The sequence below is a fragment of the Spermophilus citellus genome (assembly GCF_964194105.1).
Source record: "Spermophilus citellus genome assembly, chromosome: 7".
In the NCBI taxonomy this organism is placed as follows: Eukaryota; Metazoa; Chordata; class Mammalia; order Rodentia; family Sciuridae; genus Spermophilus; species Spermophilus citellus.
The window spans coordinates 93,351,922-93,377,830 of NC_138188.1; the positions used below are offsets into that span (position 1 = coordinate 93,351,922).

Genomic DNA, 25,909 nt, shown 5'->3' on the forward strand with positions numbered 1-25,909 from the left:
TTCCAGTTGTAAGAGTTCTCTAAACAGAGTGCTCTGGTCTAGAACCTATAACTTTTCACTTAAGCTTTACTTCTTTATGACCGTCTCCAAAAGATTATTTCTAGCATGGCAGCAAGCCCGGGAAAGCTGTAGGTTCTAGGCATTGTGGGTATGATGTTCTCTCATCCCTTGGTATTCAGGACAAAGTGATGCAATGTTTCTAAAATATCTATTACATAGATATGTGTAATATATAGAATATATGCAATATATATAGTGTATTTAAAATATAAAAGGTTTACATTGTTAGCTTTCTTTAGCTGGTTTAAGTATTAGAACTGCAGAAATGTAATATGATTTATTTAATTAATGAGCTCTGAAAGACAAGAATTGTGTTATTTTTCTTTCATGTTTTCCCATAACAGGTGTCCCACAGATGAGTAAATGGATATTTATTCAATTTAAGTAATCTACATACCTTGGTCTCCTTTAGAGCAGATTCAATTCCACTTTTGTGCTGGTGCATTTGGTCAACATGGATTCTCCAATCCTATTGACATAGAGCATATAGAAACAAAGTATAAAAAACTACTTTTCATTCTTTATTTATTATGATGTTGTGTCCTTTATCTTTATTACTTTGACTACTGCCCTATTTCAGGTGGGAAAGTCTTATATATAGATTGCAATTAGGCTATAAAGAAATATGTGTAGAGAGTACTTCAGGAATAAAGGTTCTAAATAAATGTAAATTGTTTTATGTGTTCACAGAGTGATGGCTGATAATTTGAATATAAATTATTTCTGCACTGCTGGTGGTTAATATTTATGACTACCCATTAAAATGAAAAAAATTCTAATTACTAGAAAAGAAATACTTGTTTAAGCAGTAACAATTATGTTTGCCAGAAGCAACTCTCAACTCTCAACTCAAATATCATATATCAAGGATTAGTTTGTCTCTTGGAAATTACAATGGGGCTCTTCAGTCAGAGTTTTTGAGTCTCTTTCTTTTTTTTTTATTGGTTGTTCACAACATTACAAAGCTCTTGACATATCATATTTCATACATTAGACTGAAGTGGGTTATGAACCCCCAATTTTACCCCAAATGCAGATTGCAGAATCACGTCGGTTACACATCCACAATTTTACATAATGCCCTATTAGTAATTGTTGTATTCTGCTACCTTTCCTATTCCCTACTATCCCCCCTCCCCTCCCCTCCCATCTTCTCTCTCTACCCCATCTACTGTAATTCATTTCTCTCCTTGTTTATTTTCCCATTCCCCTCACAACCTCTTATATGTAATTTTGTATAGCAATGAGGGTCTCCATTTCCATGCAATTTCCCTTTTCTCTCCCTTTCCCTCCCATCTCATGTCTCTGTTTAATGTTAATCTTTTCTTCCTGCTCTTCCTCCCTGCTCTGTTCATAGTTGCTCTCATTATATCAAAGAAGACATTTGGTATTTGTTTTTTAGGGATTGGCTAGCTTCACTAAGCATAATCTGCTCTAGTGCCATCCATTTCCCTGCAAATTCTATGATTTTGTCATTTTTTATTGCTGCATAGTACTCCATTGTGTATAGATGCTCATGAGTTCATATATTTTGAAATATTGTCTACTACTACTACTCTGATTTGAAATCTATATCAACATTTTAATTCTCTACAAGGTATCTTCATAGTATTCAGTTTTATTACTACAGATAAAAATTTTAAGAGACTTGAGAAATATCTAAGATAAGAGAAAAACATTATGGTAAATTGACTTAAGTGATGGAAACAGGATACTTATTAATCCCACATATCTATTTGCATACTTTGATGTTCAACCTTATTATTTGCATTATTTTGTGAAGAGAAAAATATTTTGTAAATTAATTCCATTCTATTTCTGAAATTTGAAATAGGCTAGTGACTACAGGACAAAAAATTCTTGGGTATTTCAAACTGAATTATAAATTATTAATTTCATACAACATATTAAAGTTGCAAAAAATCTCAAAAGAATCCTTGTCATAAAAGCAAACCACACCCTGGTGACAGGAGGGTGTACATATAAGTCCACATGGGTAGTAGTGTCCTAATTGTCACATAAAACATACTGTCAGTTTAGTTAAGAAAAGGGAAAATGGTATTTGACACTAGTGAGGGAGTTATAGAAGAAATCAGCATTTTCTTTAACCTTAAGCCATTTTACTGTCTTGTAAGCAAAAAGTATCTGAGAACATGAGAGCTGAGAGGAACTTAAGAGATTATAGGCTTGTCCATTTAGCATCATCTACAAATGCACTGGTTTCATGTTACAGCTGAAGGGACCATTCACCACCTGTGACAATGAGTAGACATAGCTGGTAAAGGAACAAGATCCTTCCGACTCAGTCAACACTAGAAAACAGAGAATAAGAAACTGGCTGCCCTTCTACGTATGAACAAAATATGGCTAAGTCTCAAAATGGAAACATATTTAAGCCCAAGTGAGCATCTTTATGAAAGAAAATGAAACTAATACTATTAATAAAATTATTATCATCAATTTTTTGAAAAAAGTACTTCTCCTTCCTGGGTACCAGGAATTGAAATCAGGGACACTCAATTAGAGCCACATCCTCAGCCCTATTTTTGTATTTTATTTAGTGAAAGGGTCTCACTGAGTTGCTCAGTGCTTCACTTTTGCTGAGCCTGGCTTTGAACTCATTATCCTCCTATCTCAGGCTCCTGAGCTGCTGGAATTACAGGCATGCGCTACTGTGCCTGGTTCAGTCTCTGTTTTTGCTAATTTCTCTCTAACTATATATATGTGAAACACATAACATATACATACACACATATATATCTATATGACACATGTGTATGTATCTCCCCATATATATATGTGTGTGTGTGTATGTATATATATATCTTTATTTATTGTAATGTATATGTTTAAAATAGTTTGTGGTCTCCTTTTTCTACCTAGTATTACAAACAAATATATTTTTGCATTTATTGACATCTGACATTCAAAAGAAGCAACCATATCCAACTCTTCTGTGTATAATTAGATAACTTACATTGATGTTAAACTCCATGGAGGAGCTGGGATTTCTGTGAGATCTTGAAGCATGAGTAGCATTTCAACAGGATAGAAAAGAGGAGGAGAGGAAAGGTATTTTAGGCTGAAGAAGTAATATGAACAAGGAAAATACATAGGGAATATGAAGCCTAGACTGGCTAGGGTATAAAATACCAAGTGCTTGGGGTGAGGTAGAAAGGATGGAGAATGAAGAATAAAGCTGAAGAGGTAGACTGAAATAGATCAAGGGCTTTGCCTATAGCAACTAAGGAACGTGGATCTTATCATGTGGCTAATGGAATATTATCAAATATTTTTGGTTTGAGTTTTAAAGTCAAATCTATGTTTTGAGGAATTAATAGTGTGAAGGACTTATTAGAAAAGCAAAAGACTAAAGACATGTTGAAGACTAGTTAGGAGACTGTGCAATGGTCCCTGTCATAGCAGGGTTTGAATTGGAGTATTTATAAGAAGGGAAGGGAAGAGAAAGGAGGCTTTCAAAGGATATTGTAGAGGGATAACAAGCAGGACTTGAAGACTAAGGGGAAGGGTGAGTGTGGGGTGGCTGAAGTAGAGTAGGGGAGCAGACAGAATAAGGTTTCCAGCCCAGTGAACTGAGGGGACAGTGATTCCAGTGTGACAAGAACAGGGCAGGGTTTAAGGAAGTAAAAAATACTGAGGACTTTAGTTCAGGACTTGTTAAATTTGATAAACCACGGGGATATGTGTATATTCTTAGAGCTCATCAAAGTGGAAAGCTAGTAGTAATTTATAATTATCTTCCAAGCCAATCTGAAGATTTGTTTTATTAAAATCTAGATGACACATTTCCTGATGTGCAGTTGCAGAAGAAATCTTAAAAATGTTCTTACTCTTTAATCTAGCAAATTTCACCTTTAGGAATTATTCCCCCCAAAATATGAAAACACAAATATTAATGTACAAGTTCCTTGTAAAAGAGCAGAAAACAAGTATGTAATAGTAGAGGGCAGTTTAAGCTAATTTTGTAATATGCATCCCACTATTAAAAGCAATACAGTATGAAACCAGTTTATAAAGCTCAAAACCAAGCAAAATTCAATGATACACTGGAGCCATACACATATGTAAAAACATTCAAAAGGAAAGAAACTAATGATAGCATACAAACTTAAGGGTGGTTACTGTTGATGAGAAGGGACAGCAGCAGAGGAGTATGCAAGTAACTTTGAAGGTGTTGAAGTTTAATTTTTAATTCAGATAGTGGGCCTGGTTCCTTACTGAGTTTTAAAACTATGTATTGTATATTATATATTAGTGTTACCTATTAAACTGCTAAACTCATGTCCTTAAAATACTTAAATGATCAGCAAAAATGTACATTTAATAGTGTACAGGAAAATTGTCTCAATAGAGTATTCATTAGATGCTCAATTTAGTAAAAATTAATATTTGAATGTATTTGAATGTATATTTGAATGTGAAAATGTTATGGATGTGCCTTTGTGTGTTTGTATATTAATGCAGGGATTTGAAAAAGGGGGTCTTTTTAAACTTTTTTATCCTGCCAAAATTTTCTAAATTTCTTACAAGGGAATTTTATTACTTTAATTGTTTAAAAAAATAAAGAAGAAAGGAAAGAAAGAAGGAAGGGAGGGAGGGAAGGAAGGAAGGAAAGAAGGAAAGAAGGAAGAAAGTAAAGAAAAAACTGGACCTTTTAGGGGGGGTACTGGGGATTAAACCCAGGGATGATTTACTGCTGAGTTACATCACCATCCCTTTTGCTTTTTATTTTAAGACAGGGTCTCACTAAGTTGCTTAGGACCTTGCTAAGTTGCTGAGGCTGGCCTTGAACTTGCAATCCTCCTGCCTCAGCTTCCTGAGCCACTGCAATAAAAAATTCTTGAAATGGTTTTATACAGTTATATTGGAAAATAAATATATTAAATTATAATTGTGGCATTTTTAAAACATGAATGCAAAAAAGGCAAAACACAGCTTTTGAAAAACCAAGATGGTTAAAAGCTTTTCAAATGTTTACGGTAAAAATAGAGAAGTGAGAAGTTTTAATGATATGTAAGGACTTGAAATCTACTTGGATCCCTGAAATAAATAACATAACAATAGCAATTCTAACATCAGTAGAAAATACATTGTTACAATGCATTTTTATATAACTTTTCTTACTTGAGACTCAAATGTTTGCAGAGATGAGTAGATATTATTATCATTTTCTATTCACTTCTCTCTTCCTTCTGAGTATATTATGGGATTTGCTCAAAGGGTGTGGGAGGAATAAACTTCTGTACTCCACGGATGCTGGCCTTGGCTAGTATTCTCTTTAACTAGTGGAATGATGACATTGTGCAAAAGCTCTAAAAGGCAGCTCTCTTATACTTTCTTTCAGCCATGATAAGGAGCCAGCCCTACACAGGGGTCTTTTAGTCTGGGCCCCGGAGTGAGAAACATGGGACCTTGCTGGGGTAATGTTGAAACACGTCAGCAGACATGTATCTTGAGTGAGGATAATGTGTTACTATTACTGTAACCACTGTTATGGGGGGGAGTGTGTTATGTAGAAAAATGAACTATATATAAATATTTTATAGTGAGAAAAACTAGGAATCAGGCTATATAACCCTTCCAAAAAGGGGAGGGGGGATTTTAGAGGATAGTAAAGGTAGCAGAATACAACAGTCACTAATATGGCAGTATGTAAAAATGTGATGTGTAGCCGATGTGATTCTGCAATCTGTATTTGGGGTAAAAATGGGAGTTCATAACCCAATTGATTCTAATCTATGAAATATGATTTGTCATGAGTTTTGTAATGTTGTGAACATCCAATAAAAAATAAAATAAAATAAAATAAAATAAAAAAATAAATAAATATCTGTTAACACACACACACACACACAAAAAAACCTCATGTCTGAAAAATGGAAAGCACTTCCAAACTAGTGCATTTTTCACATATATAATTTTCCTGTGTACTGGGATTTTCCCCCCTAGGCTCAGGAAAAATATACACCAGGACATAGATGACCTTGCAGCTCACAGAGTCTATTGGTACCTTTTACTTCTCCCATGAAAGAGCAGGAACAGGTCCCCATGGCTCTGATGTATCTCAAATCATATTCTATCAAAAAAAAAAAAAAAAAGCTACTTCTGTTCTGCAGTGTGGCCGACCTTTTCCCTCTATTCTCACTTCCTTTTCCCAAATCTGTTATAAATAATTATCAATGAAATCTTAATTAAATGTTCTGTTTTACAGTTTTACTTTAGTGAATATAAAAATATTTATATAAGGGTTTTTATAGTCACTATTCAAGAGAGTTAGCTCCAAATCATTAGGTCTTTCTTTCAACTCAAATTTCACTTTCTTCAGGAATTTTTAAGATCATTCTAATATATAGGGAAGGAATCCTGTATGCTCACTTCAAAGATTGGGTAACAAATGGAGATTATTTGATGTTTACACTGGTAATTATTAAATGAATAGGAAACCAAATGTCCTTTCTCTCACAGATTTTCCACTATATCAAGCAGTCTCTTTCATTTTCTTATTATGTCATCCAATTATAATAAGAAGCACAAAAATTCTGGTAACTCCCAATTCAAAATTTGCACATTAAATAAAATGTTTATTATCTTTATTGTTTTGCTAAAGTAAGGCATTACAGTTTGGATGTAAGGTGTCCCTTAAGCTCCTGTTAATGCAGGAAGTAAAATGGTTAGATTGGAAGAGAGGAACTTAATCAGTCCATCCTAGTTTGAATGAATAGGTGGTAGGTGAAATCAGGCAGGGCATGGCTGGAAGAGGTGGGTAACTAGTAGCATGTACTGGAAGGATACATCCACCTTGTGGCTGCTTCTCTTTCTGCTTCCTGATCTCTCCATGAACTAAGCAGCTTTTCTCTGCTGGGCCCTTCGCCTATGATATGCTTGCCTCACTTTGGGCCCAGAGTGATGGAGTTGACTATCTACAGATAGAGACCTCTGAAACTGTGAGCCCAAATAAACTTTCCCTCCTCCAAGTTGTTCTTGTGAGATATTTTGGTCACAGTGACAAAAAACAAAACAAATAAACAAACAAAAAAAAAAAACTGACTAAAACTTGTAGATATTAGGAGAACTTATTGTTTCTAATCTGCTAGAGATGAATAATCTAGATAATCTTGCTAGAACTCTCTCTAAAACAAGGATAAGTTCCAATGGATTAATGGCACTGTCCTACAAATAAAATGCCTGAGCTTTAGGCTTTAGTTTGTGTGAGAGATTTTTATTTTGGCTAGTCAGAGATTTTCTCTTTCTTTTGACATAGATTAGTACAACATAACATCCATCCTGAGACCTTTATAAATCTACTAATGATAATTACTACGTTAACATTCATGGAATGTTTAGTATGTCGTAGGTACTATGCTCATCAATACAGATACATAATCACATAAAATTCTTTAAAAATCTTTTCTAAAATGAATAAGTTGAGATTTAGCTATTTTTTTTTTTTTGGTTTGATGAGTAATATTCATTGATGAAAGTAGAGTGCTGAAATTCCCATCTACTATTGTATTACAGCCTATCTCTTCCCTAAGTCAATAATGTTTGCTGTCTATAACTGGGTGGTCCATCATTAAGTGCATATATGTTTTTCTTTTTGTTGAACTAATCACTCTATTATAGATAACTTTCTTTGTGTGTATGTATGTGGTGTGTGTGTGTGTGTGTGTGGTTTCCCAGTTTTTTGTCTATTTATGTAAGTGTAGCTGCTCCTACACTTACTGTTCATCCATTCATTCACATGGAATAATTTTTTCTGTCCCTTCACTTTTAAAGTCTGAATGTATCTTTAACTATAAAGTGAATTTCTTATAGACAATTAAAAAAAGGAAAAGGAAACATTGAAGTTAACTTATATCATAAACCAAATAGGCCTCCTAGAGACTTAAAAAACATTTAATGCAACAGCTGCATACATATTTGTCTCATTATCACATAGAACATTCTCCAGAATAGGTCATATTTTAGTGGTCACAAAACAATTCTTAACAAATTCAAAAAAGGAAAAATTGTATCATGTATCTTCTCTAACCACAATGGAATAAAACTGGAAACAATACAAAAAACTTCAGAAATTGTACAAATACATGAAAACAATGCTCTTGAATGACCAATGGGTCAACAAATAAATCAAAAGGAAAATTTTAAAAAATTCTTGAGACCAATGAAAATGGAAACACAACATGCCAGCAAAAAAGCAGTACAAGAAGGAAGTTTATCGCATATGTTCACGTTTTAGAAAGATACAAAGATCTCAAATAACATAGTCTAACAATTCAGTACAAGGAACTAGGAAAACAGCACCAGCTAAGTCTAAAATTAACAGAAGAAAAGAAATAACAAAGATCAGAGGATAAATAAATGAAAGACAAACTAAAAAATTACAGAAGGGCTGGGGTTGTGGCTCAGTGGTAGCATGCTCGCCTAGCATGCATGGGGCACTGGGTTCGATCCTCAGCACCACATAAATGTAAAATAAAGATATTGTGTCCACCTAAAAAATTTTAAAAAATTACAGAAGACCAATAAAACAGAGTTGTTTTTTGAAAATATAAACAAATTCAACAAATGTTTAGCTAGACTAACAAAGAGAAAAGACCCAAAGAGAAAAATGAGAAATTCCAATTGATACCTCAGAAATAAAAAGAATCAGTATAGATTATTATGAACAACTACACACCAACAAATTGGAAAACCCAGAAAAAATGGTCTAATTTTAGACACATATAACCTGTCAAAATTGAATCATGAAGACATAAAAAATCTGAATAGACACATAATAATAGACACAGGATTGAATCAGTTATTAAAAGGTTTGAAGTAAAGAAAAATCCAGTACTGTAAGGTTTAACTGTTAAATTTTACCAAACTTCTAAAGAAGAACTAACATATGTATTTTTCAAATTATTCATCCCCCAAAATGAGAAGGAGGGGACTCTTATGAAGTCATCCTATGAGGTTCTTGGAGCAAGATGGCAGATTAGCATCAGGCAGCATTTCTTTTAACTCAAAGCTGCCCAGAACTCAAAGAGCAGGATTACCATGTCTCCCTAAGGCTTAGACTGAAAAATCCTGAGAATGGAGGAACAGTCTGCCCTAGCCAAACCAGAGACTGTTTGACTCATTAATCTGATATTAAAAAAACCTCTCCACCCAGAGTCATCCTATGAGGCCAGCATTATCCTGATACCAAAACTAGTTAAGGACACAACAAAAAATGAGAACTATAGACCAACGTCCCTGATGAACACATGCAAAAATTCTTGACCAAATATTAGTAAATTGAAACCCGCAAAGCACATAAAAAGAAGTATACACCATGATCAAATAGAATATGACCTAGTGATGAAAAGATGGGTCAACACATGCAAATCAATAAAAGTCATACATCACAATGACACAATAAAAGACAAAAACCATATCATCATGTCAATAGATGCAGAAAAAGCCATGAAATTCAACTTACTTTCATGATAAAAAGGCTACCTTCAACAAACCCAAAGCCCACATCATACTAAATGGAAAAAATTAAAAGCATTTCCTCTAAGAGGATGTCTACTTTCATGACTCTAATTCAGCACAGTACTAGAAGTATTAGGCAAGAGAAAGAAATAAAGGATATCCAATAAAAATGGAAGAACTCAATTTATCCCTGAAGAAGCTGATACAATTTTATGTACAGAAAAGTCTTTTGATTTCACTAAAAAAAAAAACTATTAGAATTGATGAATGAATTCATATTTTCGGTCTGCAAAATCAACATACAAAATAATTAACTTGTTGAATAAGAAATCAAGAAACCCCATTTTCAATATGTACAAAAAAATCTAATAAGAAATTTAACCAAGGAAATGAATGATCTTTATAATTAAAATCACAAAACACTATTAAAAGAAATTGATGAGGACACACACACACACACACACACACACTCACACACAAAAATGGAAAGATATCCTATGTTCATGGACTGCAGAAATTGATATTATTTAACAGTCTACACTACCCACAGTGATGTACCAACTCAATGTAATCCCCATTAAAATGCCAAAGGTATTTAAAAAGCACTTTGAAATTCACATGGAAGCCTAGAAGACATCAAAAAATCAAAGCAATTTTGAACCAAAAGAACAAATCTGGAGGCATCATAATACTTAATATACTAGAAAGCTGTAATAACCGAAACAACATGGTACTGGCATAAAAACCAGTACATAGACCAATGGGGTAGAACATAGAATCCGGAAATAAACCCACAGATCTACAGTCAAATGATCTGACAAAAGTGCCAAAAACCTAAATTGGGAGAAAAGGAAATCTCTTCAATAAATGGTGCTGAGAGATAACTGGATATCCATATGCAGAATGAAAGTGGACCTCAATCTCTCACCCTATACAAAAATAAACTAGAAATGGACCAAAGACCTACATGTAAGACCTTAAACTATAAAATTTTAAGCAATCATAGGGAAAAGACTTTGTGGCATTAGTATAGGCAATAATCTTTTGAATAAGATCCAAGAAGTACAGGCAACAAAAGTCAAAATAGATAAATGGAATTGTATTAAAATGAGATGTTTCTGCAAACAAAATAAGAGTAAAGAGATAAAAGAATAGAATGGGAGAAAATATTTACAAAGTATTCATCTGACAAGGGATTAATATTCACATTATATGAGGTACTAAAAAACCTCAAATATAAACTACCAAATAATTTGATTAAAGATTGGCAAATGATCTGAACACATATTTAAAAAAAAAAAAAGATATATACATGGCCAAAAATGCTCAATGTTACTAATCACCAGGGAAATGAAAATCAAAATCACAGTAATACACTGTGGTATTTAGCTTTCTGATACTAAAAATAATCTGAGTTAAATCAAACTATAAGGAAGAAAGGTTTATTTTAGCTCATAATTTCAGAGATTTCAGTCCATGGTCAATTGGTCCTGTTGCTTTTGGCCTGTGGCAACACATTCACCAAGTTAGGAGTACATGTGGCAGAGGAGATTTTCACCTCATGGCATCCAGAAACAAAGACAGGAAGTTGCTAAGATTCCAATATTCCCTTCAATGGCATGCCCACAGTGATCTAACTTCCTCCCGCTAGGCATCACCACTTAAAAGTTCCTTCATTTCCCAATAGCATCGCAGGCTCGTGGCCATGCCTTTACTACATGGGCTTTTGGGGGAGGTTTAACATTCAAACAACAGCAGATATCACTTCACCCCACTTAGAATGGCTATTATATATATAAAAAAGTTCTTTATGCAGAGAAACAATAAAAATTTTTCCTTATGCAGAAAAAGAGAAATTCTTAAACATTGTTGGTATGAATGTAAATTAGTATAGCATTATGTTAAATAGTATGAGAAGTATTCTCAAAAAACTAGAAATAGAAGTACCTTATGATCCAGCAATCTCACTACTGGGTATGTATCAAAAGGAAATCAGTGTGTTAAAAAGACATCTGCTCTTGCATGTTTATTACAGGAATGTTCACAATCACTAAGATATGGAATGAACCTAGGTATTCACAGATGAGTGAATATTCAGAAAATTTGGTACACACACACACACACACACAAATGCTGTTGAGCTATTAAAAAGAATGAAATTTGGCATTTGCAGTAAGATTGATGGAGTGAAGGGCATTATGCTAAGTGAAATAAGCCAGATGAGAAAGACAAATATCACATGTTCTCATTCATATGTGGAATATAAAAAAGTTTATTTCACAGAGGTAGACAGTAGAGTCATGGCCACTTGATGTAGGAACAGTAGAGGGTAAGTGGATTAGGGGGAAGTCAGAAACTGAGTACCAAAAAATAGTTATACAGGAGGAAGAAGTTCTAGTGTTTTATGTGGGAGTAGGGTGACTATAATTCACAAATATTTATTATATATTTCATATAAAATTAGAAGAATAATATGAAGGTTCCTAAAAGAAATGATATATGTTAAAGTAGATGAAAATGCTAATTGCCTTAATTTGACATTACAAATAATATACATGTACTGAATTTTCATGCTATTGCCCACAAATATGTATAATTATTATATATAAATTAAAAATAAAAATATCAATCAATATAATTCACAAGGGAAAATATTTACTGTATGATCATTTCAACAAATGAAAAACACTCATTTGATAAAACATCAACATCCTTTCATGATAAAAATTCAGCAAACTTGAAACAAAAGATATTTATAAGTCTACTAAAAGATAGTTACAAAAGTCATAAAGCTGATATACCTAATGGTGACATCAAAATATTGAAGGCTTTCTCCCAGATAATATCACATACATCCAATATAAGCATAGAGTTCTTAGGTAGTACAGCAGGCAAGATAAAATCAAAAGGCAGAAGGATTGTAAAGAAAAGTTAAGATTGATATTATCTGCAGATGACAAAATTCTAAATGCAGGCCTACCATCTATCCAAGTTTGCTGGATAGATGTAAAGATAAAAAATAATTGTATTTGTATATACTACCAACAGAGAAACAGAAAATAAAATCTAAAGAATACCATTTTCATTATTATCAAATAACAACAAGTAGAATGATAAAATAGAGTCTAGATACAGACCCATTGACTTATAACAGCGGTACACTGGTGAAAGAATCACCTTTTCAATAAGTGGTTCGGTCATTTGCATATACATATAAAAACAAATCTTAAGTTCTATCTCACACCATAAATAAGAATTAAAACTTAGATAATGTTATAGTTTGGATTTGAAATGTCCCCCTAAAGCTCACATGTTGAAGGCTTGGACTACAATGGAACAATGTTAAGAGGTGCGGCTTTTGGGAAGTGATTGGATCATGAGGCCTCTAATATCACCATTGGATTAATTTATAGATGGATTCATAGCTGAATAAAGTATAGTGAGGTGCTGGAAACAAGGAGGTGGGATCTAGTTGAAGGCAATGGGGGTCCTTGGGGACTATATCTTGTGCCTGACACTGTCCCCCCCTTCCTTTCTGGCTGCCATGAGCTGAGCAGCTTTCCTCTGCCACACCCTTCTGACATGTTGTTCTTCCTCACCTCAGGCCCAAAGCAATGAAGGAGGCTGTCAACCATGGGCTAATACCTCTGAATCTATAAGCCAAAATACAACTTTGCTTCTTTAAGTTGTTTTTCTCAGGTATTTTGTCATAGCCACAAAAGCTAACTAACACAAATGAATTGCAGATCTCAATGTGAAAGGCAAAAACAATAAAGCAAGAACAAAACAGGGTAATATCTTCATAATATTGGGATAAGTGGAGATTTCTTAAACAAGTTATTAACTGTATTCACCCTTGCAATAGACCACTTTGAGCATATTAAAACTAAGCCAATGTTTTTCATGATACACAAATAAGGGAATGTAATAAGAAGCTAAATAGTTGATATTTGGAATATATATATATATATATATATATATATATATGTACATATATACATGTATATGTATGTATACATGTATATATTGATATTTGCAATATATATATATATATATATTGCAAATATCTATCTATCTATCTATCTAACAAAGAACTTAGATCCAGAATATTTAAAGAACTTCTATGAATCAAAAGAAAGACGCAAAAATTAGAATTGGCTATCCAAATGTCAAATAAACATATGAAAAGTATTTCAACCTCATTAGTCAACAGAGAAATGCAAACTAAAATGACAATGAGAGGACTAGGGTTCTGGCTCAGTGTTAGAGTGCTTGCCTTCCATGTGTAAGGCCCTGGGTTTGATTCTCAATACCACATATAAACAAACAAATAAAATAAAGGTATTGTGTCCATCTATAATTAAAAAATATTTTTAAAAATGACAATGAGATATCACCAAACACCTACCCTGATGACTGAAATAAAGACTACTGAATATTGATAAAGATCTGAAGGAATTGGAATTTTCATGCACTATTGAGTATAAATTTTTATAATCACTCTCAAAAACTATTTGACAAGGTCTATTTGAGCTGAACATATATGTACATACATCATAAACTAATAATTCTACTCCTAATAAAACTTTCAGTAGAAACGTGTACATGTTTACTAAAAGACAAAAAAAAAAATTCATAGCTCTGTTCTTTATAATAGTCTCAAATTGGTAACAGTTCACATATGCCCAGATGCAACCTGTCTTAGGAAGGAGGCGACCTTGAATTAGGTAGCTCTCTGCCAAAGGAAGGAGAAGATAGCTGGAGGCTGACCACACTTTCTGCAGCTGGGCAGCATGTCCTTGCTTGTAAAGGGATTTGAACAGCATATCTCTGTTTCAACTGCAGTGAAAGAGATTTAGTTATTAAAATTATAATTGTATCTGCAGTGGGAGAGAGGTAGGGGAAATGTCAGCTGCAGTCCAAGAGTAATCAGTCTCAATATTTTAATGTGGAATATCAATGTTCCTGTGGCATGTTTAAAAAGCCATTCATGGTCAATAATAGAATTTTTAAAAAATATGATGGCAGGAAATTGGATTAAGTGAAATGATGAAGATGGTTTGATAGAAGGATCTGCATATGTCTAAGTTCACCGTAGCAAATATTTCTGGAACAAGTCTATCATACTCTCTGTAAGGACATGGGCAGAGTAAGTCTTTCTCTCTCCTCCACAAAGAACAATCCCTTTGCAATCCCTTTGACAATGAAAAAACAAAAATCAACAAACCAACAAACAAACAAACAAAAAACATTATCTGTATTCTATTTTCACCACTTTGCACAAGAAGGTTTAGAATCTCTTCAATGTATTGTCAGAATTTCTAGTGTAAACAACTGTCTATTATGTATATAATTGTGTGTGAGCACGGGTGTGAGAGAAGAAAAATAAAGAGCATGAGACTGTTCACTCAATTAAATAACATTTTTATGATATTGACTTACTTTCTTAATGAAAAATTCCCATCATATTGAAGAATAATTACAGAATGTAGCCTTTCTGAATTTTTAAATGTGACATTTTTCTTCCATTGCCAACAGCTTAGTCTTTTGTGGTACACCCTTGTGTATGAAAACATGATTGTGGTATGAAAACATGATTTTTCTTTTTACGTGTTCAAAGAAATAAACACATACTTAGGAAGAGTTAAGAACATCAGCCCCCAACTCCATCTGCAGTTTTAATTACCTATGACCAAATGAGATCTGAAAATATTAAATGGAAAATTCCAGAAATAAACAATTTATAAGTTGTAAATTATGCGCCATTCTGAATAGCATGATGAAATTTCATGTTGTTTGGCTCCATCTCACCTCGTTATGAGTCATCCTTTTGTTCAGTGTAATCACACTGCATATGGTACCCACCCACTGGTCACTGAATAGCCTGCTAGTAGTCACTTGGTATCCCTTTTGGTTATCAGATCAACCAAGTATAGCAGTGCTTGTGTTCAAGTAACCTTAGTAGCCTAATGGTACATCATAATGCCTACATCATTCACCTCACTTAATCACATATTGTATCATCTCACATCATCACAAGTGTGAGAACAGTATAGTACAACAAGATATTTTAATAGAACACATTCATCTTTTATTACCTTGTATGGTTATAATTTATTATAATTATTTTTATTAACTTTATCATACATATTCATATATAGGTAAAGCATAGGATTCAGTACAATCTGCAGTTTCAGGCACCTACTAGGGGTCTGGGATACATATACTCTGTGAATAAGGGGTGACCACTGTATATACGTGTGGTGTAATGTTGTAGTGTCTTTGTTGTAGAGGGTATGGGAATAATGGTTGTTAGAAATATGTGTTTTCTCAGGGAAGTTCCTGCTTTCTAGATATTTCTCTCATTGTAGAGAAAAATTAAACAGTGGCACAGTGGATAAGCAAGGCTATCATAAATTCACTGGGATTCTCACACCTGCCTATAATTGAACCAAAACTGGAGAGCCACAATTTCTAAATGTTATTCCTTGTTAGTTAAATAATTACATTTCTTTTTTTTTTTCCGAGAGAGAGAGAGAGAGAGAGAGAGAGAGAGAGAGAGAGAGAGAGAGAGAGAATTTTTTAATATTTATTTTTTAGTTTTCAGCAGACACAACATCTTTGTTTTTGTATGTGGTGCTGAGGATTGAACCCGGGCCGCACGCATGCCAGGCGAGGGCGCTACCACTTGAGCCACATCCCCAGCCTAAATAATTACATTTCTAATGTGTGCTGAGAGTATCTTTACCATCTGTTTCTAAAGAGTTTTCATATGTTGACTCAGACTTATTACTGATACTTACTCCACTTACACTAGTTTTATTTGGCCATACAGATATTTCCAGTAAAGGTTTCCAGGCTTTATAAGGAGTTATAGGCCTAGAGAAGAGATTTGGCAAGGCAGATGCTCATACGTCAAATCAGAAATCAAAATTTAATTATTTCGTGGGATGCTGAGTAACCATTGTGGTGATCTGGATCGATGACTTTGACAGTCCCTTCCAACATCAGGTGTCTACTAATCACAACTTGGATCTCACACTGATACTCAATATCCCTCCACCAAGAAAAATGCACAAACAAAAACAATTAACAATCATCTCCTGCATATTTAAAAAAAACAATAAATTATTATTTTGGTAAAAGTAAACAGAATCAAATCTAATGGCATAAAAACCGTGGGTACAAAATTTGTTCAAATCTTAAGGAATTTTAAATAAAACTCAGTGATAGAACTACTCTAATATGATTGATTGGAAAAATGAGTCAAGCCAATAAAAAGGACATTTTTGTAGAAAGGCCCATATGACAAATGGTTTCTGCTTCAATTCGTATTCTATATTAAGTAATTTAAAGGAAACATTAAATCATACTTTGCAATAATGAAATATTTAGGTAGTCTAGACATTTTAATTATAATCAATAAGTATTAATTCACTGCTCTCAATCACAATGTCTATTTGCAGTGTATCAGCAGTGAGGCATTAGTCACTTCCCTCTGCAGTAGTTACAAAACATGCAGTCTTTATTGGTTATTTCCTTAAAATATGCCACCACTGTTGATGCTCTTTAGTTACAGCTGATGAGAATCTCTAAAGCAAAAATACTTGTTCTCCTATTTTAACTTGTGATAAATGGAACCTTTTCCCCATCTAGTTGAAACATTTATCACACTCAGGGTAAATAGAAAGGAAGGCATCATCAACCATCTTTAAACAAAGAATATCCTGAATGTTCAATAAGACTCTGACAGAAGCGACTAAAAATCTTTCCCAGTTACTTAAGGACGGCTGGATTTTTCTCCAGCCCTTTGCTGCATTTTTACAGTATAATTTTAACCACAGTATTCCTTCCCCAAACCCTGCTATCCATGACCCACATGCAACAAAGTGAAAACAGTTGACCTTGCAAATACTATGTAAGTTCACCAAATAACACACCTTGTTTACAAATAATAATTCAAAAGAATATTGTTTTCTGTAGACGCTTTTAAAGAAAGGTTGCTGAAAAGTCCATCAGTGAGTACTTTCCCTCATTCTGAGATGACGTGGAAATTGAGTAATCATGCAGGCTGCTCTAAAAATGTATGTGTCTAGTTAATTTAAGCAGTTTATTTTGATAGCAATTCACCTCTCTTTGATTATAGCAGGTGTTTCAAGGATAAATTTGCTGAAAATTGCATTCTGTTTAAACAACAGCAGCATGTACATTTATGGCCTTGCTATATTAAAAAGCATTTATTGTCTGGCAGCAATAGATACAATTACAAACATTTGTGACAGTAATTGGAGCTATTACTCCTGCATGGAGCCTCATGGAGACCAACTTATTGCCACCTGTATTTACATTTGTTACTGGTAATTGCAAAAGCTGTGTTTTTTTTTTTTTAATTTGGTGCCTTTTTTTTCTTTAATAATTTAAAGACTATTTCTTAACAGAAGGTCTGACTACCAGAAAATCTGTAAGAATTATAAAGGTAGTTTCTTCATTATTCAAATAAGAGGCAGAATTCCATTTTTAATAACTATTATATACATAAAATGTATTCCTGTATCCCAGCCCACAGAATATATTACACCTTTTGGCTCATAGATACAATGATCCTATTGATGTATCCTATCTAACAACCAGAGTATAGTCTTAAGACATGCTCTTTAGTCCCAAACAATAACAATTTATAAATCCCTGCAGGTCAGAAATATTTAGAGAAACTAAATTTTATTAACACCTTCTTATACTGCATCCAAATACAGTGATGCTATAGGTCAAAACAAGCTACTCTCTCTACTGCTTTGGAATGAGAAAAATACCCTATCTTGCTTCCAGATATAGATTTGTCTACAATAATGAAAGGAAAAAAGGCCCACTATTATAACTTTCTTCAGGATTTGACTTCCAATTCAAAGAGACTGAGATCTAATATAGCAATTTTGTAGTCCCTCCAGGTTCATTTAAATAGAATTCTACCTGCTGATTAACGAAGGCCTCTCTCCTCCCTCTTAGATTTTAGCTTTCACAGTGACTACAGAGCCCAAGGGCTCAAGACTATTGCAATGATTTCATCCTTAGCACAATGACTCTTCCCAAAAGGTTTCCTGCTGTGAATTACCCAAGGCAACACCTATATAGTTTACTTTGGTTAAAATAAAACTCAATTGCTTTAAGTTGAAATTTAAAGTTTAAGGTTCTTTTTACAACAGGACTCTGAGAAAATCAGATCATCAAGAATAGGAAAGGATGTAAAAAAGCAGTTCAGTGAATCAAAGGTTTGAAATAATTAGAAATACATGCTGTAATATTTCCAAAGCCTTAAAAAATAATCTCTTTATCTAAATTCCTTGTAATGAATCTGAAGATTTACATAATTACTACAGACATTTTGGTGGAATGGAGGGAGAACCTACCCAACTATCTTTTAAAACAACAAAGCAGGAAACATTTAATTATAATTTGGAAAAAGTCTACTTAATTCGTTAATCAAAATTTTAATTACAATATCTACCGGGCATTAAAGCATGTTAGAACATTTGTTCATTGCATTAAATACCTAATATTAAATCATTACAATGTACAATCTTTTAGAAATAAGTATTGCATAATTTTAAAAAGGGTCTATGTTAAGGGTTAGTTGAAAACTGATTTCACACTTTATAATTTTCCTTCTGAGGAATAGAAATAAATATTATTCATGTTTACTTGGCTTCTATTGTGGTAAGAAACCTGGATTTGAAAAAAATCATTCTATATTAAAGACTAATATGATTGATGATTTTAAGAAGCCATTTCCTTGGTCAGAAAATGAAGTTCAGAGACTAAATATACAAATGGACAACAGACAATAGTAGCCATTATTAAACAAACAAACAAACCAACAGAATTCAGATCCACAATCTCTAGTAACCAGTCCAAGAAGCCAAACTACAACTTCTGTAGCAATTAGCCCCAAACTTATTCAGTGATGGCCAGCTTCCCCATTTTTGCCCAGCACCCTCTCTAAATTTAGGACCAACGTTTAGATGAATCCACGCATCTTCCCCTAACCAATCAATCACATAAAAAGGTCTATGTTGGCTTAACCCACCTCTAGATTTCTGGACATGTCTGAACATATATGAAGGCTTCCCCTCTTTGTTTTGCTAAAAAGTCTTTTAAGTTCCCTTGTACTTGACTTTGACTCTCTGCCAAATACAAGTGATGGTTGGCTGATGCCCTTGCTATAGCAAGTTCTAAATAAATAGCCTCTGCATGTTCTCATTTGAAAAGTCTCCATTTATTTCAATAAAGTCAAATAAAGGTTTACTTTTCATAGTTAAAACTCAAGACAAAAGATACATTTCCTCAAGAAACAGTATTATTTAGAGACTCAACATTAGTTAATAATATAAAAAGTAAAAATCTATATGGGTATTCATCCATATCTATTTCCCAAGAAATATGGGACATGTAGCATTCTTTGGTACCTTAGCTTCAACTACTGTTACATTCAAATCAATGACTGTCAACTGATTCACTTAAAAACTTAAAAAAAAAAAACATATGTTATCATTATGGAATTCAACATTTTTCAGTTTTGTAGGAAACTAAAGTACCCTGCAAGAGCCTCTCACACAAACTGAAAAAAGGTTAGCAGCTTTAACCTACAGGTTGGTCTGATTATACACTCTTGCAGCAATGAGTAAGCATAGAAGATTTCTAAATTTAGCTTTCTAATTACTCTTCATTTCTGTTTCCTACCTTCCATGCTTTGTCTTTGAATGGGCCTTTCACCTTTAATAACCACTTGTTTCTCTAACATGACTCATTGGCACGATCCATTTCATACTATTGATCTATACTGTCAGATCTTATGGTCCCTATGCTAACCTACACTCTAACCTCTAGTTCTTGTATTACTCTGCTCTGTCATTTTTCCTCCCAGATTCTAGTCCTCCTGGTTTGACTCTAATCTGCTAAGCGTGGCAAGCCTGGCACTCAGCTGGGTATTAACAGTAACCTTCAAGAACTACAGATAGCCATTAAAGTTATTGTTTTTAATTTTTAACAATGTGTAAAAATGCTCATGATACATCATATTTTTTAAAACAGATATAATTGTAATTATATAAATAAAAGCACACTGAAATGGTGACCAACATATAATAAGTTATTCTTTTGACACCAATCTAAGTGCTTTAGAATGTTCATTCATTTTATCTTTTAATAACTCATTGAGGGAGATGTTGTAATAAATTCAATTTTACAGATGAAGACACTGAGGTACAAAGTAGTTGAGTAACTTGCCTGCAGGGTCCAACAGTGCTGAACTAGAATATTTACTCAAGCAACCTGGGTTCAGAACTTGGGCTTTTAACCATATACTATATTGTCACTAACTGAATAGGCAAAAGCTCAAATACCATATCACTTACAAAGGCCAGGCAATCAGAGCTTGGCACATAGACCACACTTAATAAATGACAGTTATTACTATCTGTTATCATATTACATGTACATTTACTGGGGCAAAAATGAGAAAGATTTACCAAAGTGATAGTTACATGAATCCGATTATAACCCATTATAAAGATATAAGCTGAGGCTTATAAAAAATATTCCTTAAGTGATGAAAGCATTACTATAGAAATTTTGTAAATTCTTCCTGAATATAGGCACCAAATACAAAAGGGCTATAATAGAACACAATAATAATATAATGATAATTTATTAGATATTAACTATGAGTCAGACTATCCTCAATGCTTTATGTCTTTGTGAGGTAATATGATTAGCTCTATTTTACAAATGAGGAAAAGGATGAACAGAGAGGTAAAATAGCTTGCATTAGGTCACATGGTAAATAAGTAGCATAAATATGATCTCCAGGGGCCAAGGGAAGGTATATGAGATAAGTTAATCTGTGGGTCTTCATAGCTACCACTATTCCACTAAGGTTTTGAAACTTTGTCTCAATAAATCAGGAACTGAGACTAGACTACATGGGTGATCTTTAGATCTTAATTCATAGCACACTACCTGCCCTCTTCCTCTTTGAAACAGTGCTTCCATATTATTTTTATAATTAAAAACAAAATTATATTTAAAAAGGCTCAGAAATTAGAATAATTCTTAACTAGTTAAAGATCTAAGTCTAGTCTGATTATTAATACTCTAATTTAGTTTTAAGTCCAGCAGGGCAGTTGTGCAACATATATGGGTACCACTGTCAGGTCTCATAAAGATTAACAAAAAAGAGAAAGATAAAAATTCAATAGAAAAGAAACGGGTGAGAAAAATTATGAGGAAAAAAGTAAGGGGGAGATGGGACAAAAAAAATTACAAAATGTAGGCATAGGATACCAAAAATACTCTTAAATAATTTTAGGTGGCACCAATGTCTACTCTGGTTTTGGTAACCTCAGACTAAAGAATAAACTCCTGAGCCTTACCCATTTGGTCATAACTGAAGCATTACCACAGTGGCATATCCTAGAATTTGGCTAAAATTACTGATCTTCTTGAAGAACATCTAACTATGTCTTTAAACACATGATTCCTACATGGAGCAGACCTGAGTTGGTATCTGGGTATGCAACTATCCTAGAGTAATCATTAGGAGCTATAAGCAATGCTAATAAGAGAACTATGAACACAACCCATTGCAACTGATATAGTTATAAAAATTAATTATCTTCAGTTGTGCAGCATATTTGTTTTTTTTGGCAACATATTCATTTTCCTAATTCTACTTTGTTTAAGCTAATATTAAAATTACTTTGCTATCTTTGAAAACTGGCAATAGTAACATGTAGTATCAGACAACAGGGATAAGTTACTTTGCAAAAAAATCAACTGATTGCAATATTATGGAGAGTACACAAAATAAAATATTGCTGTATGATACAATTTCATCCAAGTATATATATTATAATGTGTAAAAACAAAAGAGAAAATTTTCTTCTCTTTTCTTTTGTAATTCCCAACCACAAAGCAGAGAGATAAACAGCCTGTGGGAATAAAAAAGAAAAATAAATATTTGACTCAGTGTCAAATAAATTTGGGACTCATTTACCATGAATGAAAGGCTATTTTCAAGAAGTTTCAAATGGATTTAAATAATAAGTTCTTTATTACTTATCTCCTATATCTTTAAGTTATTTAAAAATTAATCCAATGATTACCAGTAAAACACATTGATCCCAAAATAATTAATTTCTTTTTTCCAATCAAATACAAAGTAGATACATATAAATGTCTTAAATAGCCTGGTGTTGAGTGAATGGTTATTAGTATGTTGGCCAAAATTAAAGGAGAGATGGTGGTTTTGATAGTCAGAAGTTGAGGAAGGATGGGATCTATTATGATGTTAGAGTCAACTTCTTCTGATGAAGGAAGATAATGAGTCTCTGTGAAGAAACCTCATATGTGACCAGATTATTTTACTTTTATTTATTAGAAATGAGAAACATTTCTCTATTAATTAGCCTCTTATTTTCTCAAACCAATGTATAATTTTATTTTTCTTAAGTCAGTTGAATAAAGAATTGACCATAAATCTGCATTTCCCCTTGAGTACCTCTGAAAGGCTTGGAGAAAAAGAGTTTATGAAATACTAGACATAAAGACCAAATGATCTAGAGAAGAATTCTGAAATAAAGCAAATTAGGTATGACTTTAGGTTAGTATGTTTTATGATAAAAATTGAAATTCAAAATAATATTCACATATTCTAAAACAAACTTAAATAAGTTCATCTGATAATTTGGAATGTTGTTTATAAACCTGATGCATAAATAATTTGACATAGTATATCGTTGTAAGAGTAAGGCTGATAATATGACATGAGAATAGGTTCCAATTATTAAGTAGCCAATTCTTCCCTAAATTAGGAGAACAAGATTCTCCACAAACCCATGATTTTTGTTATTGCATTACCATCTATTATAGAATTTGACCCACACTTAGTTTTGTAAAACAGTGTGTTGTTAGCAATTACATTTATATTCTTTCTTTCTTATTTCTATTATGTGAAATTCAATGACTTTGCTAAAAAAACAAACCCTATTAAGTTCTAAATGAGATGTTTGCCTTCAAGAGTTTATTTAGCTTGAAAGCAAACAAATTAGACTTACTTCCTTCTGGGATTAAACTGTACTTGAGAGTTCCCAACTACACAATTATTTTAACATGTTACTCTAACTAGAATCACAATAATAGTGATTTTTAATTTTATGAAGTGAATTTGTTCTGACAAAGCCAAAGAATTAGAAATTACATTTCGCAAAAAAGAATCACATTTAGTTTTTACAAACTAATATTTCTAGCAGAGATCTAATCAGTGAAGAAATTCTTATTAATATGTATTTACATATGAGAGATAGGCAAATAAAGAATTCACCTCTAATATAGTGTTACTCAGCTTTTCATCTCTGTGACAAATACTTGAGAAAAACAACCTAGGAGAGGAAAGATTTATTTTGGCTCTTGGTTTCAGAGGTTTCAGTCCACAGTTGGCTGGCTCCAAGGTGAAACATCATAGTGGAAAGGCATGTCAGAAGAAAGTTTCTCAACTCATGACAACTGGGAAGCAGAGAGAGAAGGAGAGCACAGCAGAAGGGACCAGGGACAAAATATAGTCCCCAAGGGCACAATCCCAGTTAATTACTTGCTATAGTTACCTACCTGCCTATAGTTTCTACTACCCCCCAGTAGTCCAGTCAGGGTATTAAGCCATCAAGTAGATTAATCCACTGATGATGATGTTACAGCCCTCATGATGCAATCATTTCCTAAAAGCCCTATCTCTGAACACTGCTGCACTGTGGACCAAGCATTCAGTACACAAGCTTTTGGGGGATACTCCAGACTCAAAACATAATAAATAGAGTCAAATAATAGCCGTCCTCTATAAGTTTGGGTAAATATATGGCAAATATATGGCAATGTAAGGGTGCAGAATTTGTCTGCTTATCTTGGATAGAGTTTATCCCACAGCTTTCACAGTAAGAACTCTCATCTTCATCTTAGTCTGTCATAGGAGTCTAGGCTACTTTTTATCTGATATATTCTAAGAATGAATTAGCTTCTAAGACACTCCAAAAACAGCAGTCTTTGTAGGCTTCTACTTTGGGGCAGATATAGGACCACAAAGTGATAAGTAATAAGCTTCCTTAGAACCTTGTTCCATAGTCCTAAGGGTTTATATCCAGTCTTCAAGGATGAAAATCTCCTTAGTTTCTTTACCTAGATGTCTCTTTAGCCCCATCTGTAGAGATTATTATACTGCTAATGAGAATAGCATTGTCTAGTTACTTATTTGCTGGTTCTGAAGACTTATTTACAAAAGTGTAGATAAAAAAAGAAACAGAAACTTTTACAGTATCTAGCTCATTTGGTCTAGTCCCTAAGTCTTATTATCTGTGATTTCTTGATTATTTAAATATTTAACTTTTAAACATATGAACCAAATAGATTTACTAAGGCAACACCCAAGGTTGCCTTTAGCTTTGCCATTCAGTAAAATCCAAAACCATCTTCTAACCCCAATTAGTTGGTATAATCATACAATTCCTATTCACCTCAATATAATTTCCAAGAAAATACATTGAAATATATTTTAAAAATACCCACTCACTACTCCAGTGAAATATGATGTGTTCCAAATCATTCTTTCAAAGATCTATTTTTTGCTCTTTGGATCATAACATATTATTTATTCATTCAACAATTTGTTAAATAACCTATTATGACAAAATGTTGGAACTGAATCCTACTACCTTTCTCCATCTTGTATAATTTGGAGTACTCCCACCCTTTTTAACAAAATGTGTTCTCTCTTTGATACCTTATTGTCAGTCCTAATTGTGACTTTCAGTTGTGGTAGTACACGTTCAACTTCTAGACCCCATTCTGCAGCATCTGTTGTGGATTCCAAAATATCTTCTTGTTTGGCAGACTCGTTCATGTCCTAAGAAAGGAAAGATATCACAAGATTGAGAGTTTATAAAAAGAAATGGTAAAAATCTCACATTTTAGCAGCATTGCACAATTTATATTGAGGCTGGTAGTGTTAAAATTATAGTGGCAATAGAAATTCCTTTCTGTGTTCCTACCCAAGTTGAAAGAAAATAATGCAATAACCTGGTAGAATAGCAAAATAAGCATTAAAAAGAGCAAATACATGATATATCTGTTTTATAAAGGACAATGTCTTTGAGATATCAGACTGAACTCAATGAGCATATTATCAAATGGACAAGCCATTTATGTATGTTAACTGGCAACAGTAGAAAAATACAAATACTCATGTCTGGTAAGAAAATATTATTTAGTTTAATTTTACTATGTATAAACAGAAATCCAAAAGCTGAAATACAAAACAAAAAAAGAT

The 25,909-nt window shown here is 33.2% G+C and overlaps 1 protein-coding gene across 2 annotated transcripts in view; it reads right to left on the reverse strand.

Moving 5' to 3' along the window:
• IFT57 (intraflagellar transport 57) overlaps nucleotides 1-25,909 on the reverse strand; it is a 55,866-nt gene that overhangs the window by 7,544 nt on the left and 22,413 nt on the right. For both annotated transcript variants that reach the window (XM_081302044.1, XM_081302043.1), the window contains exons 6-7: nucleotides 25,364-25,486; nucleotides 458-529 (exon numbers count right to left, since the gene is read on the reverse strand). In XM_081302044.1, the coding sequence (XP_081158170.1) occupies nucleotides 458-529; nucleotides 25,364-25,486 (195 nt within the window). The remainder of the gene's footprint in view (nucleotides 1-457; nucleotides 530-25,363; nucleotides 25,487-25,909) is intronic.